The sequence below is a fragment of the Delphinapterus leucas genome, chromosome 2 (genome assembly GCF_059928025.1).
Source record: "Delphinapterus leucas isolate spDelLeu-1000000601 "Yukka" chromosome 2, BTC_Dleu_Yukka2, whole genome shotgun sequence".
Taxonomy (NCBI): domain Eukaryota; kingdom Metazoa; phylum Chordata; class Mammalia; order Artiodactyla; family Monodontidae; genus Delphinapterus; species Delphinapterus leucas.
In genome coordinates this window covers 72498774-72518339 of record NC_143130.1, presented here as the reverse complement: position 1 = coordinate 72518339, position 19566 = coordinate 72498774, and the positions used below count along the sequence as shown (strand labels likewise).

The window sequence follows — 19566 nt, the reverse complement described above, 5'->3', positions numbered from 1 at the left end:
ACAGTATTAAGATTTTAGCTACTAATGATGTTTCTTTCATTTTACAAATCCAGAAGAGGATAATTTTTTCCTTTATCTATTTCAATATTTAAATGTAACAGGTGCAAAGTATCAGAGAAAATAACAAGAAGTGTTATTATAAGCCACTGTATGATATTCTGACATGCATTATTCATAATGCTACCAAAAAGGAGCAACATAAACAAAAATTCTGGGGCAACATGCTCTTTTTGAACTAATAAATGTCCAAAACATGTGGACTTAGGAGATAAACTAGATTGCATTTGTGTAACCAATTCACATAATTATTAACTACTTCTACAACAAAAATCAATACATGGCTGTATATTTAACATGATGTCTTTTTTAAACCTTAATTTCACAGGTTAACAGGAGTTCGTGGTAAAAACTACCAACCACAGAGAAAAAGTCATTAGCAGGTATGGGTTGTGAATTAGTCCATCAGGTGTGCTGGTGTGCTGTATGGCATTCGAAAGGAACAGAACTGTGAGGCCACGGCCACGATATTGTGTTTTTTTTCAGGCTACAGTGAACTACACTACCGTTTTCAATATAACAGTAGCAAGAGCAGCCAGAAAATCTACTGGAGAGTTCTATAGTATACAACTTGTAATATTATTACAAGTGGGCATTTACCTCCAATGATTAAAATCCAAACAGCTCAACAGAGGAAAAGTCATTTAGCTCAAATGGTATTCAGCATATTGATATTAAGTAGCAGTACATGACAGTAATGGTTGTTTGCCCATCTAAAAGCTGGTGGAGGTCTGTTTTCTATCAAATGTGTCAATGGATCTAGTTTGATTCCTAACAGAGTAAGGGACAGGTGAGACAAGGAGATATACCAACTGGGCTCATTCTTCTCAACTCCCTTGCGTTAAACTTGGAACTTCATCTCCAAACCACTGCTTGAAACAATAGAGCTTGGGGATGGAACGGGGAAGCTCAGACAGACTTCCCAAGCTTACTGCCCAGCTTCTTGAGTCATTATTTTGACATGTCTCTTACATAAAAGTTGCCATTACCTTGCACTTAAGCAAAACTATCTGGTATTCCTAAATTGTACTAGGTCCCTGGACTCACTATTTCTCTGACTCTCTACACACACACACACTTTACAGTTCAAATGACACTATTCTGTATTTTATGGTCAATGTATGTCTTGCATTTCCTAGGCTAGACCTGATATTACATAATTTTAGTAATTTACACAAACGTGTAACTGATTTAATTTCCAGATTTCCGTAACACCTTACATACAAATACATTCTCAAAATATGTAACCCGAGTTTTCTAATTGCAAAAATTAGAAAATAGGTCAGTACATGTTCTTAGCACAGTGCATATATTTCACTGCCCCACCTACCTCTTCACTTAAGGCCCTTCCCTGGTGCCTACCTGATTGTATTTTCATCTGTTCAGATCTCTTCCACATTCAAAGAGATCTTTTTGAAGTGACTCAACTTCAAGCATAGATCCCTCTGCTCATCCTGCTCTCTTCTCACAGGAGTCTTTCCTTTTCTCACCATCCAATCCTGCTCACCAGGATAATGAAATAAGATATAAAGCTGTTGATCATTATTAAAATGGATCATATGTGCCCAAAAAGATTAAGCCTAAAGTCTCAAATAGTACTTGAAAATAAAATTTATTTCTATGTGCCTGGTCCTGTTCTTCTGCCTTTTACATAATAACCAATTTGTATTATTTTACAGAATACATATTCAGCTGACTGGAGACAGAATAGACTCAACAGAATAACCAGTAAGAACTACAGAGTCATTTTTGCGGAGAGAACTAACTTCCAGTTAACATCAAGATTTTCACAAGATAAAGAATGTACTACCCATTTTCAGTGCCTTCCATTTTTGCTTATTTCCTTTCCACATATACTCTGAAAATAACTGAACTAGGTAACTTCTCTAGAAACGGAAGTGTTAAGTTCGTTGGAATTCTGGCTTAGTAAAAGAAGAAAAGCAGGGTCTGTGATTATACCTGTCACTTTGTTATCGGTTTTAATTCTGGGCTCTCGGAGCCCAGATAGGTGATGGAGAGAGATGTGGCTCAGTGGCAAATGGAGGGAAAAAAGTTGTACTAACACAGCAACAACGGACTACGATGTCAAGACACCTCCCCATTCACTAAGCCCCTCATTCAGAGAAGAGCATGTGGGGTTAGAAAACAGCCTCAGGACTCTTGAATTTGGACCCACTCAAATGTCATTCCTTAATTTTTAATCCAGGCGCCAGTTTGTCCACTTAAACACCCCAAGCCTCGTTGAAACCTAGCTATTTCAGTCGTCAGCTAGTTGAGAGGTTCATTATCACAAAGTGGGCAACGATCTTGAAAGCTAGAATGCGGAAGAAGAGGAGAGGTGTAGCAGAGAATATTAAGAAGGGGGACTGGGGGGATGCCAAGTCTTAGAAGAAAAGTGTGTGAGGGGAAAGGTTTGAAAAAAAAAAAAAAAAAGGTAAAGAAAAGCATCTATCCTGTGCCAGGTAGGTGAAATAGAATGAGAAGGGGCCAGTAAACAAGGAGGGCATCGACCTAAAGTGGGGCAGTAGAAAACACAAGCTGGGAAACCAGAAAATCTCAGTCCGAATCCGATCTGCCACAGTCGGACTTTAGGCAAATCCCTTCGCCTCTGTGGGCTTCCGTTTCTCATCTGTAAGCCCGGACAATACCCGGCTCCCAACCCCAGCAAGGCTCAATTAAGATAACGGACGTGGAAGTCCGGAGGCCAGCACCCAGCGCTCAGGGGGCGCCCAGTGAACGTTGGCTGACTCGGAATCTGAGAGCCTGGGCTTCCTCTTCCGGCAAGTTGGGTCCCGCCACCGGCTGTGGCCCGCGCAGGGCGGCGCGCCGGGTAAACCGCAGAGCGGGCTAACCGGGAGAATGCGCCGGGCGGTTCCTCCGTGAGGCGGAGAGGCCCGAGTGGGCTGAGGCGCAGGCCTCGCGGGCGAAGGGGAAGGAGAGGGGGCGGATACTGCACCTTCCCCCCCCGGCCCCGCCCGGACCGTCCTGACGCGCGCTAAGGACCGGGCCTGCGCCGCTTCATGCCGCGCGGCCTCCACTCCCGACCAGGGGGCAGCGGCCTCCTTGGCTACGGCGCCGGCGGTAACCGAAGCGGTGAACGCGGCACTTAAAGGCGGCGGCGGCGGCTCCAGCACTTCCGGTTTCTTGCGCGCTGCCCTTCAACGGGGGAGGCGCAACGGCGCCAAGAGGAGCGCAGCTCTCTGCTCGGCGGGGTTCCCTTACGACAGTGCCGTCTAGTGGCCGGAGGAGCGAACGAGGCGCGGGAAGGAAACTGGGCGGGGGTGGGGGACAGAGAAGAAATCCAGAAAGGGGCAGTAACTTGCTGGAAATCACAGAACGAACTGTGGCACGTCCGTAGTCATCTATTTTTTTCCTTCGACAAATATATATTGAGTGCCTCCTATGTGCCAGGCAGAGCTGTAGACACTGAGATTAGAACACGGAGCAAGCCAGGCAAAAATCCCTGCCCCTTCATGGAGATGGCATGGAGAGGGAAGGACCAGGACCTTGGGGATTTTCTGGGTGTCTCATTGTTATGGTGGAAAGAAACCTGAACTTGGAGTCAGAAAGCTTGGCTCTAGTACTAATTAATGACCTTCAGCAGGTCAGTCTCTTTGAGCCATGGTTTCTTTATCTGTGAAAGAGATGTAATAACGTCACTTAATTGCACTTAAGGAAAACCACGTGTGTCATACAAACACCTAAAGATGAAGGAACTGGGGCCCAGGGTAGGAAAGTGAGTGGTGTGCTATTATCAGGACCAGAGGCAGGTCTCTTGACCCGCAATTTATTTCCTATTCTACACCATACATTGGCTGAGAGAAAGAGAAAAGGGGAGCCTTGGGAGATGACTGGGAAAGTGGAAGGTGTAGAACAAAACAGTGGACAAGCTGGGCCTTCCCTATTTTATATTATTACAAGGACCCATTTATCAGAGGTGTGTGTAATTAGGCTTTATTGTAATAGAAGATCCATCTGGGTGCCATGTTCTACTCCTCAGTATGCAATTATTCACTCTGAGGTTAAATGAGTCTTTGCTCAGGCTTTTTTTTTTTGAGTTGAGTTCCTCTAAAAGTACAGTCATGTTTTCACTGGGATTCCTTTATGACTTTTGTGCAAAAAAACCAAACAAACCCCCCCAAAAAAACACCCGAAAGTAGGTTTTAAGGCTTTGAATGCAGATGCACATGCTAACAAAATACAATGAAACATCTTGCACTTCATTTCATTCATCCAAATGTTTACTGAATCTCTGCCATGTGCCTGTCACTGTTCCAAGCACTGGTGCTACAACAGTGAATAAAGTAGGCAAAATCCCTGACTTTGTGCAGTTTATATTTGAATAAGAGGAAAAAGACCTCCCCAAAAGCAAAGAAAAAATATAATTTTATGGATTTCAAAAAACAAGCTCCAATAGATAATCGACAAGGACCTACTGTATAGCACAGGGAACTCTGCTCAATACTCTGTAATAACCTAAATGGGAAAAGAATTTGAAAAAGAATCAAAACATGTATATGTATAACTGAATCACTTTGCTGTACACCTGAAACGAACACAACATTGTTAATCAACTATACTGCAATAAAAAATAAAAATTAAAAAAAGAGAGAGAGGTTAACAGCAAACCTCAGGGGAAAACAAAACAAAACACCAAAAAGAAAAAAACAAGCTCCAGAGAGGTAAAGGATGTGCTGAAATCATATGTCTAATGACAGACTGAACTAGATTTGACAGATTTCTTTGTTTTCAGTGTTATTTTCTCTTCCTATGGCAGGGTTAAAAAGCCTCTAACCCTGAGAAATCTGTGGGGGGAACATCTCCATCACGCACCCTGGCCACCTTGCATGTATCCACATAGGCCTCCTAGGCAAAGGCTGGAACCAACGGTTATCTGAGTTGTAGCAGAAGGCTTTGTGATCTTTCCAGAACTGGAAAGGAACAGTCTTATGAAGACCTTGAGGCAATCTCCCCTGGGGTTCTTCCCTGGGACAGCCAGGAGTGTTCTCTCAGAACCCTCCTAGGTTCTGATGAGGTGTGGGCTTTCTACCTCACCCCCGTCAGAATAGAGCTGAGAATATAAAAACCTAGAACTGGCTGCAGCCTAGAACTGGCTTCTCAAAAGCCAGTTAACCCAGAACGTACATTGCAGTCACCTGGCCCCTTCTTTTGCTTCAGTAGTGTCCTTTTTCATACATGGGACAAGGACCACTGGCACCTTGATGCATTCTTCCCTTTGTTATACATGTAAGTAATAAACTGTCTGAGGCTAAACTGGCTCCTTGGTTTTTGGTTTTTTGTGGCATGTGGGATCTTAATTCCCCAACCAGGGATTGAACCCTCACCTCTGCATTGGAAGGGCGGAATCTTAACCACTGGACCACCATGGAAGTCCCTAAACTGGCTCCTTGTATCTTTACTGGCTGAATCAGTCAGGCCTGGGCCTTGCCAAACACAAGCAAACTGTGTGCTTGACAAAGCCTACTTAGCTGTATTATGCTGCCCTACACTCTAGGAACTCCTCAGGAAAAGGCAAGTTATCTAGCACACGTGGTCTGAATAAATAGCATGGTGGGGTTGATACGAATCCGTCCCTGCTGTAGACTGAAAAAAATCGCAAAGCATCATGAAACAATCATATTTTGACATAAAGGACAGCAGGCAGGTAAGTGTGAGTGAAAGCTAGGATGGACAAGTGAGAACTCTTCCCAGGGTACCCTGGGCTGCATCTTGAAATCAGTGCCTATTTGAGGTAATCAGGTCCTCATCCAGTTCTGACCTCATGTTTTAGAGAACCTGACATCTTTTCACATGGGGCCTCATCAGAGACCAACCCGTCTCCCAGTCCTTCTGCATCTACCATTCCATGATCTTCAGGCAGTGGTAATTTTGCTCAGGTACTCATGGATCAGAGCACGGATTCCTGGAGTCAGGCAGACCTGGGTTCACATCCTGGCTCCTCTCCTTACTAACAGATTAATATTGGGCCTCTCTAAGTTTTATTTCTCTCATCTGTAAAATGACTTTTTCTTCCCTCCTATGCTTGGATAATTTTTATTTAGTCTGCATATTATTCCAAATATTTTCTGTCTTGAATGTGCAACTGAGCTTAAAAGAGAGGAATCTGATGTCTGTTTTCTAATCCCAGAGTTATAACTCCCAGAAAGTATGGTTGCCTCATGCTAGCTCCCTATGTAGGGAAGGATCAAGGGTTATAAAGGAAGAAAACAAAAAGACAAGTTACTCCCCAGTATCTTAGCACTATATAAAGTTGTAATCAAAATTTTTGTATTTCTTATCATAAACATTTTCAATATTGCTAGTTTCCTATTCATCATTTTGCACAGCTGTACAGTTTTCCATTGCGTTGTTATACCACAGTACATTTGGTCATTCCTGAGTAAGTCCCAATGTTTCAACATGTAACATCATGAACATCTTCATATATACATCTTCCTTCTATGAAATTATTTTCTTAGAATAAAATCCCCAAAGGGGAATTACAAGGCCAATCAGCGTAAACATCTACATTTATCTTGTTACATATTGCAAAACTGCATTCCAAAATGATTCCACAAATTCACATTGCCCTTACTTACATTCAGCATGAATGTGCCAATTTCACTAAAACTTTTCTAGCACTGGGCATTAGCATCAACATGCATATTTTAAGCATCTACTTTCTGAAACATTGTACTCGATGCTACAGGATACCAAAAGGAAGCAATCTGTGTTCCAGGGAGATTTATAATCTAGTTGAGGAAACAGATCACAAGCATGTAATGTACACACTAATAGCAGTTGAGCTTACAGGGTACGATGGGCTAGAGTTTGTTTTTCCACTTCCTCCATATTTTATACCTTTTGGAGGCATAGTATAAGCCAAGCTGCCATAACAAAAAAGAGCTTTTCAGCTAATTTTCTTTTGCGTATTTAAGTTTTTGAATAAAAGAGTATATAGTAAAAAATATTCTGCTATGCTGGTCTTCCAGTCACCCAGTTTCCTTCCCCACAAGAAACTGATGTTATTGGTTTCTTGCATATACTGTCCAGTAATATTTTATGATACATAAACAAATGCTTATGTACAAATGTATTATTCCTCCCACTACTCCACTATTTTTACATAAGTGGTAGCATGCCAACTGTCTGTACCTGGCAACCATGTATTTGAAAGCCAAGAATTATCAGGTAGGTCAAACTGGATAGGGTGGAAAGGCTACTCCCTGCACTCAAGGAAGGGGCCATCTCTGCATATTATTCTGAACTGTGTATTGACAGGCTGAGGGGAAGATTTTTCTGGCAATGACTGGCTGCAATGCTCACCACTCTCCTGGCATAGTTAGGAGGTTACAGGGATATGAGCTGGCTGCCTGAATTCCCCAGTAGATGCCTGGGCTGATCTGTTAGTCTCTCTCCACTCTCAGTTTTGTGCCATCTAGATAGTAACCTGATTTTGGTTAAGGATATCTGGCTGGGTGATCCTGGGTGAGGCACAAAACAGCCAAATTCTACAGCTCATTTTCCAAAACTTCTTCCAGGAATAAAAGATTCTGTAAAAAGGTGAACAAGGAGAATGTGTATGATCACTTGCCAAAGGCAGGAGTACAGACTTATGCACTGAGCATGTGCTTCATCCAGAGGAAACACTCAGCAAATGCTTCTGATGGCCAGAGAAAGGAGAGGTGACCCTGGGCCACACGAGGCTGGGAAGGCTGCATCTGGAAGGGAGAACACAAAGACAGTGCTTCATTTGCATTTTAATTTGACTAGCATTATCATAAAACCATCAGCCCTACCTGTTTCAGCTTGGCAGGGCTACTTGTGCTCTGCCTTTTTAGCCCCTCTGCCATCTTTTAGTTTTATAGTTTACCTGGATGTTACTCTTTCCCTTCTCCATTTCAATATCTTTTTTTTTTTTTTTTACTGGATTTCTCATAGAGAGAGAGTTCCACAATAGCTGTCCTTCTCACAGGAAAATTTAGGAATAGCTGATAAGAACATTGGAGGGGAGTGAGTCCAACTCTCTCATTTGATGGATATGGAAACTCAGCCCCAGAGAAGTCATCCAGTAGGTTAGTGGTGGTTGAACCAGGCTGGATAAACCCCTTTCCATTGGACTTTTCTTATGGAGCATCTGAGGCAAAATGTCATTCAGTCTCCTTGTTTACCAATAGACTTGGACTCAATTCGCCTTGGATAGAGGTCAGCTGATAAATTTTAGGGCTCAAATATGCTAAACTGAAATTATTTTTCTTTATTACACAGCCACCAGGATGACTAAAATTTAAAAGACTGAAAATACCAAGGAAATGGAGCAACTAGAACTTTTAAACATTGCTTGTGGGAGTGTAAATTGATCAAAACACTTTGTAAGACTGCCTAACGGTATCTACAGAAGCTCAACATACATATTCTATGACCTAGCAATTCCATTCCTAGGTATTTACCCAAGAAAATTTAAGCACATATATCCACCAAAAGACAAGTACATAAATATTCCTAGCTAAAAACTGAAAACAATGCAATGTCCATCATCAGGAGAATGGATAATTTGTGATACATTCATACTGTGAAATAAAACAAACAAAACCCAAAAAAGAATGAACTGGTGATTCACACAATATAGATAAATCTCAAATACATTATGTTGAATGAAAGAAACCAGACACAAAGTGTACATACTGGTAGATTCCATTTACACGAAATTCAAGAATAGACAAAAACTACTCTATGGTGATTGAAGTCAGGATAGTAATTATTGGGGTGTAGGGGATGGGAGGCAAAGGTACACTGACATGAGAGAACCCGTAGGATGCTGGAAATGTTCCGGATCTTGATCTAGATGGTAATTAATTACACAGGTATAAACATGCAAAAATTCAGCTTAAGTGGAATATTTGAAATTTGCCTGGTTCCTATACATAAGTTATACTTCAATTTTTTTAAAGTGCCCTATATAGCATCTATATTGTAGTAAAAGCAATGTAATAAAAATAATTTTATCATTTCAAAAAATTATTTTTAAAATTCAAGGCTATCAGGGTTACCGTTTTCATTATCTCATAACAGGCAGATTGCATCACCTCCAACTGGTTTGCCTACTACCAGTTTCTCCTCACTGACAGGTTGTTTTGCCCAGCACATATTTGATTTTCCTGATCTCCTGTAACAAACTTCCTTGACTCTCATGTGTCTGTGGAATATAGTACAAACACCTCATTGAAACAAAGACTTTCTTAATCCACTCCCTATCTGTCTTACCAGACTCAGGGCAACCTCTCCCCTCCATGCCCTTAACCCCCAATATGCAGAACATTTCATATCTCTTCATCTTTGGTCTCCTGCCCTGTGCATCCACTGCCCTACCTCTGCTTCTTCCTCTATCAAATTCCTCCTCCATTTCACTGTCCAGCTCTCAAGGATTTGCTCTCAAATGTCTGGCACTGGTTCCTACAACCCTTAGCTCCTACCTTCCTGCCTCTTTCTGAGCTCAGTATATTCCCCATATTAAAACCCTCTATATTTTATATGACCTACCCCCTGAGCTAAATGTTTTCTGAGATCTGGCATCATTTCATCTCTGGATCCCTGGGCTCAGAACTTTGCTAAATAAATGGGTGCTAACAGAACTGAATAATAAGGTTCATTTTTGTCCCAGACTTCTGGTTTTCATAGTAATGTTGCTTCCTATTAAATTCTTCACTGAAAGCAGACTTGGGGATGAAAGTGGATACAGACGGGATAGTTTAAATTAGACATAAATTAGTGTTGTCTATAGTTTGGGTTTCCTTTTCAAAGGAGACAAGTCTCTTGTGCTGTCCCATAGAATAGCTATTAATTTGTGACTATTTAAATTAATTAGAAGTAAATGAAACAAAAAATTCAGCTTCTCAGTTTCTTTAGCCACATTTCACGTACTCAGAAGCCCCACATGGCTAGTGGCTACCGTCATGGACAGCGCAGAATGGAGTATTTCCATCATCGTATGAAGTTCTATGGAATAGCGCTGGAAATCTCTGGCCTTTACGCTTACTCTCCCCTCTTAGAACACTCTTCCACTCTCTCCCACACCGCTTCCCCTATAACCATCATCATCCTTATTATGTCTGTAATTGTTTGCGTCTTTTAATAGACTACGGGTTCCAGGACGGCAGGTGCTGTGTCTTACTCCTGAAGCTCCGGTGCTTAGCTTTGAAGCCCGGGCACACAGCAGGCGCTCAGTAAATGTTGAATTAATGAATGACAAATGGGAGGAACCTTCCAGATACACCAATCCAAGCCCGTTCTCCATGCTGATCGGTTCCTCATCAGTCTCCAGCGTTTTTTAATTTTTACGTTTATTTTTAACCGTCCTCCAGAAGAGAGGTAACTGCACAGCACCTGTCGACTCCGGAGGCGGCAGCAGCAAGCCGGGGCGTCACACGCTCCTGGGCCCGCCCCCTCCCGCTCCGCCCCGCCCCGCCCCGCCCCCACCCGGCTCTTCCTGAAGCCCGGAGCCCGCGCCGCTGCCTCCCCTGCTCGCCACTGCGCAGGCGCGTCCCGCGAGCGTGGGTCGTATAGAGGCTGCGGGCTGCAGGCACTCCGGAGGGAGGTGGTCTTGCGGCCTGTGTTCGGCCAGCTCCAGCCGCGCACGACCTGCCTGAGGCAGCGAGCCTAGTCTCCCCGCGCCCTGGGCAGTGTGGTCATGGAGAATCAGGTGCTGACGCCGCACGTCTACTGGGCTCAGCGGCACCGCGAGCTGTATCTGCGCGTGGAGCTGAGTGACGTGCAGGTAAAGGCAGGGCGGCGGGACGTGCGCGGGTCTCGGCTCCTGGGAACCGCTGGGACCCCAGTCCCCTTTGTCCGGGTGCGTACCGGCGAGCCAGTAGCGCGCCAACGGGATCCAGGACTCGGTGCGCTCTCGGCGTCCAGGCCCGAGCAAAAGCTGGCCCACATGGAGGCAGACCCTGGGCGCGACCCCCTGAAGGCTTCAGGTACCTCGGGTGCTGCGTGAGCCCCGCGCGGGCCTCGGAGGCTACTCCGGGCCTCCTCTTTGTTCGCAGTCTGCGGCCTGATGGAGCCCGAGCCTGGCCCTGAAGGCCTGGCCGTCGGAGTTCGTGTTTGCCGAAGCTCTTCGAGGCGTGGGATGTCTTTGGGTCCGGGGTGCAGTGTGACAGTGGCTTGCCGGGCCGTGGCTGGACGTCTATCGCTGGCCTGAGAGGTCTAGCGGGTCCCCTCGGACCTTCACGAGGCCCGCCGCTGCATTGGAGGGGTCACACCCACCTCCCAACCATTAAGTGATGGAAGTAATTCTTGTTAATTTTAGTTCTAAAGTCCATAAGACCCCGAAGAAGTGATTTCCCCCCCACCCTGTTCTGAAGACTGTGAGCTCAGGTTTGCTGAGTTGCATAGATAACTACAAAATTAAGTTATGTTGAGTATTTATGCTTGATCTCATTGGCCCTCATGAGAACAAGCTGAGGCCTCCTAAATGGTGGAGCTCTCAGGACCTGTGTACCCCTTTGTCTTGGTCCAAACCATCCAGGATTCCCGTTTTTGAGGAACTGGAGTTTTCAGTCTGGAATGTTCTTTCTACATTCTTACTCCCTACTCTCCTTGACATTTATGGCACTTTGTAACCTCCTTCACGCCCCTTAACTCTCTCTGCCTCGGAGTCAGGCGTTTATGTTGGGATCTGTCAGCCCATCTGGTATACCGTCTTGAAAGGTGTAGGTGCTCTTTGAGTGTGGACTTGAATTTGTTGAATTTAATCTTTTCTTCTGGAATATAAACTTGTTTTCCTATTGAAACTTAAGACAATACTGACCAGAATGCCTTTAAATAGCCTGTGTCATTTAATGTGTTAAACCAGGCTGCATTACACTTTTGCGTCAGAGGATGTATAAATGTTCTTTGCTGTGTCCCTCTACTCTGCTCCATGGTGTTTTAATAAAAAAGGAAAAAACAAACAAAATCTTTGTAGATGGGGATCAAAGTGTCCTTCTAGAGAGGATTCTAACATCAGTCAATAAGAAAAGTACAGAACTTGTGTCATGGCAATCTCTCTTAAGTATTCAGTTAAACATTGTGTAGACCAATTAAATAAACTCAGGCCCTCTCTAGTTGTAATAAGGATGTAATATTCTGGGATACTTTTGAAGCTACAAACAGAAAAGATGTTTTTAGGGGAAGTGGGGTGGTGTTGGTGGAAAAAAATGGAAATTAGTTGGGCAAATGAAAGAATGCATCATACTTAAATTTTTCCTGAAAGATCTAAACCTTTTAGTTAAGAAACATGAACACATATGTTAATCATATTTGGTATATTTTAAAACATAAAAGTAGTTAATCATATTTGGTATATTTTAAAACATAAAAGTATGTGATTGGAATATATTATAGTTAAAGAAATGTAACAGTGGAGGGAAAAATGGAATTTTCTTTTGGAGAGAGAAATCCTTTTTTTATTCTTTGGGAAAAAATAAATCTTTTTCCCCAATTGAGTTTTTGGTTTTTCTCGGATTTCCCATCTGTAATTCTGAGGCATCCATTTCAACTACCATTAGTTTTAAGGTAACATGTTAATACCATTCATAAAAGAAACCCCCTACCATGTGTGAAATACTACAGATTTATAAAAATGAGTCAGACAGACTCAGCTTTCCAATGGCATTCTATCTAGGAGGAAGCATATTATATACTAACAAAAAGTTTTGTGCATGAGTACGTTTATTTGTAGAGTTGGAGTTGAATACTGGACCAGGTCCCTGGTGTTAAAGGAATTTGGTACCTCTCTTTTCGTTAGTTAGAGGTGACTTCCAGAAATAAGGTGAAGTATTCTTGTCAAACTGAGACTGGGAGAACTTGCCAGAAAGAGGACGGCATAGACTTTCAGATTGTCCAACTTGTTGTACGTGTCAATGCCCTACAGCCAAAGAGTTCCAGGAACACACCTCTAGTTAAACAAGTTGTGTTTATTGCTCATATCAGTAAGGGAGAGCATACTCCATGGGTTTGCTCAAAATTGATTATAGAATTTGGACTTTGGTGATTGGGGGACAGACTAAGGAAGCAAGGATTCACTTTAGATTAGATGCTGTCAGAAAGCGGGCAATTCTATGGTTGGGTATCTGAATAAATCTTATATATAGGAAAGAGAGACCAGAACAAGAATAAAACTAATTGGTAGAGAAGTGGCAGTCACTTACTTTGGCCAAGAGAGGAAGGGTGTCTCGTATTTTGTGGGTGGCATTGTGGCCATGTTTTTATCTGTGCTTACACAAAATTATGAAATGGCCTTTGTCTCATTTTATCAAGGTATTCTGTGAGATTGTTTATGTCCAATAAATAACAGAATAAAGTGTTCTAGCTGGGAGTGCCAGGCCAGGTTTTGAATGTCAGGAGCTGCTCCTTTTAAAAAATTTCCCAATTAATTGTTCTCTGCAGGGCCTATGAAACTGGTGATTCTGGCTTGGGATGAAGCAATTCGTTTACTTGTTTAATGAAAACCGTTTGTGGAGCACCTACTTTTGTCTCACCTTAAGCTAGGTACTGGGTTGTTGGACAGCTCTCTATCCTCCCCTGCTCTTTGAAGCATATGTGTAAATGAGTTTTGATGCTGAATTCCGGTTTGGGGGCATCAGCCCTGCTCCTTTCCCTTTCTGAGACACAGAGAACCATCAGGTTTTCACATCTCTACTCTGTCTTTGGAGCTGCAGACAGTGGGGCTAGGGCAGGGTTACTTTCAGAATTAGAGTTTGTTTTCAGGATAAGCATGAAGGACAGATTTGTGTCAACAACCATAGTTGTTAAAGCATTTGTTCATTTATCAAGGTTTTTGTTTGTTTCAGTTATATGAGGGCAGTGTGCATAGCTCTGTTTGGGAGCTGTTTGAAAGATACTGTTCTTGACCTTACCTAATAGAGAGTCTGGTGGAAAGAGTGGTAACTGAAGGCATGAGATTGGGTCCTTGCTCTTCCACTTAATATCTGGTGTCCGTGGATTATTCACCTAACCTTTATGAGCCTGTGTCTTTTCATGCAAATATATGTGAATAATAACACCTAATTCACAGGATTGTTTTGAGGCTTAAATTGGATAATGGATTTGAAAGTGCTTTGTGAATTCTAGTGTGCTATTCAAGTGTAAGGGATTATTATTGTGATACTAAACCTTAGATGAGAGAGAAGCACAAAGAGCAATAGAACAGAATAGAGGCTGTTAGCAGATTTATCCATATATGAAAACTTATTGAACAACAGTGGTGGCTTTGCAAATTAATAGGGGAAAGGATGAACCATTCAGGAGATTGTAGTGGGACAATTGGTAATCTAAATGGCAAAAAGATAAAGTAAGATCTTGCCTTATGCCGTACACAAAAGTCAATTTCAGGTGGGCTAATGAACTAAATGCATAAAGCAAAACTACTAAAAGAAAATATAGGAGACTGTCTTTATGATACTGGAACAGGGAAGAATGTGTTAAACAAGACACAAAAACATAAACCCTAAAAAAAAAGATGACAGATTTAAGACAAGCTTGAGGCAGATATTTGTGGCACATATTACTGAGCTCTTCCTTATGTGCCCAAGGAGACAGTATGTTCATTACGGCAAAAAAAAAAATTGAAAACAACCTCAGTACTTATCAACAGGAGAATGGATAAACTGTGGTATATTTATACAACAGCACACTGTACAACAGCTAAAATAAATGAAACAGAACCAGCTGTATCTATGGATAAAGTTTAGAAATATATCAAATAAAAAGCAAGGGGCTTCCCTGGTGGCGCAGTGGTTGAGAGTCCGCCTGCCGATGCAGGGGACACGGGTTCGTGCCCCGGTCCGGGAAGATCCCACATGCCACGGAGCGGCTGGGGCCGTGAGCCATGGCCGCTGAGCCTGCGCGTCCGGAGCCTGTGCTCCGCAAAGGGAGAGGCCACAACAGTGAGAGGCCCGCATACCGCAAACGGAAAAAAAAAAAAAAGCAAGTTGAAGAATTATATATATTCATATTATATATATGAAACCATTTATGTAACATGTAAAATAAAAGTTTATATTGTAATGAATACCCAACATATTGTACATGAGTAAAGAAATACAGTGGGAATGATAAACTCCAATTCTAGAATAGTGGTTGGGCTTCCCTGGTGGTGCAGTGGTTAAGAATCCGCCTGCCAATGCAGGGGACATGGGCTTAAGTCCTGGGCCAGGAAGATCTCACATGCCGTGGAGTAGCTAAGCCCGTGCACCATAACTACTGAAGCCCGCGCACCTAGAGCCCGTGCTCCGCAACAAGAGAAGCCACCTCAATGAGAAGCCCGTGCACCGCAATGAAGAGTAGCCCCTGCTTGCTGCAATTAGAGAAAGCCTGTGCGCAGCAACAAAGACCCAACGCAGCCAAAAATAAATAAATAAATTAGAAAAAATAATAAAATCTATCATTTTATCTGTATAATCTCACTCTTGTACACAGAAATATGAAAATATAAGCAGAAAAATTGGTGGAGGTGTTCTAAACCATCTTCATACTTCAGAATCCACTCTTTTTTTTTAATGTTTATTTTGGTTGTGCCAGGTCTTAGTTGTGGCATGCAGGATCTTCGTTGCGGCATGTGGGATCTTTAGTTGTGGCATGCGGACTTCTTAGTTGTGGCATGCATGCGGTATCTAGTTCCCCAGCCAGGGATCAAACCTGGGCCCCCTGCGTTGGGAGCTCAGAGTCTTACCCACTGGACCACCGGTCAAGTCCCAGAATCCAGTCTTCTGAATCACATTTCTACTCAGAGATGTCACTGTCCATGTTTTTCCATATAGTATCATCCTCTGTGTCATTAAGCGCACTAAATGCAGCATTTCTGAAAGAATTCTCTACTGTTATCTCATTTTTTGTTCAAGCCATCCATACCTATTTATAAGTTTTGATGCTGGCACATTCTTGAGACACAAACCAGGAGTCATACTACTTCCTTAAATGGCTTTTAAGTGGTTTGACTGAAATATTGAGTTGCAGCTGTGTAGTCATGCCATCTGGAATAACAGCCAAGCTCCCATATGCTAGACAGTGACAACCATGTCATGGTTGCTACTTTGCCAAAGCAAGTGTAAGGTGCTGCTGTCAATTTTAATAAGTATCCTGATTTTAGAGATATTAAATGTGAGAAAAATGTACATTTTAGAATTAATGAGATACTAATTTCATTTTGGAGTTGTCAGTTAGTAAGTTTTAGTATTTAAAACCCCTGAGGCAGGATGAGATCACCAGGAAGAGAGTATGGATCGGAGATTACCAAATCAATGCCCAAAACATGTCATGGTTAGGAGCCTGGGGCTGTTTGCCTTGGTTTGAATCTTGGTTTTGCCCCTTGCTGATTTTGTAATCTAAACTAGGTGCATAATCTCTGTAAACCTTCGTTTCTTTGTATGTAAAATTGTTGTGTAAATAGTACCTATTTTATAGGGTTTTTGTATGTGTGTGTGATAGTAATGTGGAATACTTTGAAAAATAATTGGCATATAGTGAGTGTTCAGTGAATGTTAGTGAAATGAGCTGGGTGAGGAAAGTGGCTAACTGGAGAGGATAGGGCTCATATTAAGGGGGTAGCTATTGTCATTCAAGAATGCAGATCTGAGGTTGGCATCTAATTCTTCTAATTTTTGAAGAAGAAGCTGAAAATCCAGATTTTTTTAAAATGAAAAAACCTCATAGTTTTATACTTATTCAACAAATATATAAATGCTTACTGTGTGCTTGGTAGTCTTCTAGACTCTGGGACTTGGGCATGAGCACGGCAGACAAGGTCCCTGCTCTCATGAAGTTTATATACTGAGTGGCGGTGGCAGTGGAGGAAGACTGGCAATAGAAGCAGATAAATTCATCACATAGTTTCAGATAACCATGAATGTTATGAAGAAAGTAAAGCAAGAAAAAAAATATGAGAAGGAATCACGAGAACTATTTCAGATTGGGTAGTCAGGGAAGGTCTCTTGGAGGAGGTGACATTTGAGCAGAGATCTAAATGTTAAGAAGCCGTGCAAAATTATGGGGACTGAATATTATAGGGAGAGGGAACAGCTACTGCAAAATTCCAAGGTGCAAAGTACTTTGTGGTGAATTAAAATTAATAAAAAATATTCTCTGTAGGCCATATAAAATATTGTGGGTTCAGTTTGGCCCAAGATGCCAGTTTATATCAGAAAACTTATAGATATTAAAAACTGATAGAGAGGGACTTCCCTGGTGGTCCAGTGGGTTAGACTCTGTGCTCCAAATGCAGGGGGCCTGGGTTCGATCCCTGGTCAGGGAACTAGATACCGCATGCATGCCGCAGCTAAGAAGTCTGCATGCTGCAACAAAGAGTCCACATGCCACAATGAAGATCCTGCATGCTGCAACTAAGACCCAGTGCAGCCTAAATAAAAACAAAAAAACCCCCCAAAACTGATAGAGATGAGAAGCAGCCCAGGACTGCGTCCTGAGACACTTAAACATTTAGAAGTTGAGCCGAGCAGAAAGCACCAGCAGAGGAGATTGAGAAGGAGTAGCCTATGAGGCATTAAATCCAATGCAGTGTCCTGTAGTGTCCTCGAAGCCAGGAAAGAGGGATATTTCAGTGGGGTGTGGTCCGCTCTGTCCAGTGCTGCTTAGAGGTTGAATAAGACGAGATTGTGTGTCTATTGGATTTGGCAATGTGGAGGTTATTGATGATCTTGGTAATAATAGTTTCAGTGGAGTGGTGTGGATGGAGGCTAGATCAGAGTAGATTTCAGAGTATTTGTGGTAGGGAAGAACAGATGATTGTAGATAAATTTTTTTTTTTTGCGGTACCCGGGCCTCTCACTGTTGTGGCCTCTCCCGTTGCGGAGCACAGGCTCCGGACGCTCAGGCTCAGCGGTCATGGCTCATGGGCCCAGCTGCTCCGCAGCATGTGGGATCTTCCTGGACTGGGGCACGCACCCGTGTCCCCTGCATCGGCAGGTGGACTCTTCAACCACTGTGCCACCACCCAATTATAGATAACTTTTAAAGAAGTTTTTCTTGGTGGAGGGAAGGGATGAGCAAAGAAATCAGTGGTCTTGGAGTTCAGAGAATAGATCACTGTGGCCAAGGATGTGGACCTTGAGCTGTGTTTTTAAGTATAAGTAGAATTTGGATCCAAAAAGGGGATTAAAGAGAATGTGTACTGTCATATACACCCAAAAAGAATGAGTGAAAAAAAAAAAAGGGAGGAGGAGTGAGATCTCTATGAACTGGTAAGGATTGATTTAGGTGAAAAAAGCAAGGTGCCTAAGAATGTATATTCTGTGCTATCTTTTGTGTAGAAAGAAGGGGAAATAAGAATGTCTGAATATATTTACTTATTTTCCCAAACATATACACACACAGAGGAAAGATAAACCAGGTGCCCCTGAAGTGGTTATGTACGGGTGGTGAGTGGGAATGTGGTGGAGGGGGATGGGTTTGGAAATAGGACTTCTGAAGATACCTGTCTGTAAAGTTTGACTTTTGAATGATGTAAATGTTTTACATATTAAAACTAAAATTCAATAAAAAAGGATAAAATGAAAAATCTTGAAATTAAATACAATCAAAAGGACCTAACTATATATCAAATTGATAACATAACCATACAGATAAATAACTTAGTACAAGTAACATTTGAACACAGTACTCTGGTTCTTTAGTAGATATACTCTAAGGACAAAAAGAACTGCAAATAAATATTGTACTTTATAGGTTTTTTGTTAGTAAAAATATTGATGTAATTCTGAAACCTTTAGGATCAAAGAAGTAAGTGTGTTAATGTTATTAGGAACCAAGATATTCACCATAAGGAAATACAAATATTAAATAACAGAAGATAAGGAGAAGCCCTATAATGTAAACTTTTTTTTTTTTTTTGGCTACACCATGCGGCATGTGGGATCTTAGTTCTCCGACCAGGGATCGAACCTGTGTCCCTGGCGTTGGAAGCACGGAGTCTTAACCGCTGGACCGCCAGGGAAGTCCCATAATTTTGAATTGGGCATTTTGTTATGACAACATGATTTTTTAAAGTCCTAGCTAGACACTGAAGATGAGCACTGAGTATACCTCAATGTCCCTAGATCATGGCTTCTAAATTACCATTCCATAGTAGAGGAACTATGAGGCCCCTTGAAGAAACGGCCAATTATTCCAGGTCTGTGCCAGAGAAAGTACAACATCCTCAAAGGCTACAAGGTCATATCAGAATAATACAGGAGCTGGTTTGAAGGAATTTCAAATTTTTGACAACTTGTGACCAAATTTGTAAAAATTTGAACACCAAAAAGAATAAGAATAATATTGGATTTTGGCAGAGCGGATTAAAAAGGAAATCCACAAGTCCATAATGATAGTCAAAAAGAAATAAAGAAGACCAGTTTGGGGGCTGAGAGAGGGGGGCAGGAGGTGGGTGTGGTTATAAAAGGGCACCATAAGGGATCTGGAACTGTTCAGTATCTTGACTGTGATGTTGAGTAGACGAATGTATACATGTAATAA

At 42.3% G+C, this 19566-nt stretch overlaps 2 protein-coding genes across 10 annotated transcripts in view; one reads left to right on the top strand and one right to left on the bottom strand.

Annotated features, from left to right (window-relative positions):
• Nucleotides 1–3196, bottom strand: part of DPP8 (dipeptidyl peptidase 8) — a 54562-nt gene extending 51366 nt beyond the window's left edge. For 3 of the 7 annotated variants that reach the window (XR_016392073.1, XM_089907094.1, XM_022579803.3), the window contains exon 1: nucleotides 1420–3006. Coding sequence is in view for 6 of the 7 variants with exons in the window: in XM_089907094.1 (XP_089763220.1) it covers nucleotides 1420–1456 (37 nt within the window). In the remaining variant the exon portion in view is untranslated. The other 4 variants (XM_089907091.1, XM_089907092.1, XM_089907093.1 and 1 more) reach the window with 2 other exon arrangements.
• Nucleotides 3197–10548: 7352 nt separating this feature from the next.
• HACD3 (3-hydroxyacyl-CoA dehydratase 3) overlaps nucleotides 10549–19566 on the top strand; it is a 32818-nt gene continuing 23800 nt past the window's right edge. For 2 of the 3 annotated variants that reach the window (XM_089907101.1, XM_089907100.1), the window contains exon 1: nucleotides 10549–10831. In XM_089907101.1, coding sequence (XP_089763227.1) covers nucleotides 10745–10831 — 87 coding nt within the window. In that variant the 5' untranslated portion in view covers nucleotides 10549–10744. The remainder of the gene's footprint in view (nucleotides 10832–19566) is intronic. The other variant, XM_022579809.3, reaches the window with a different exon arrangement.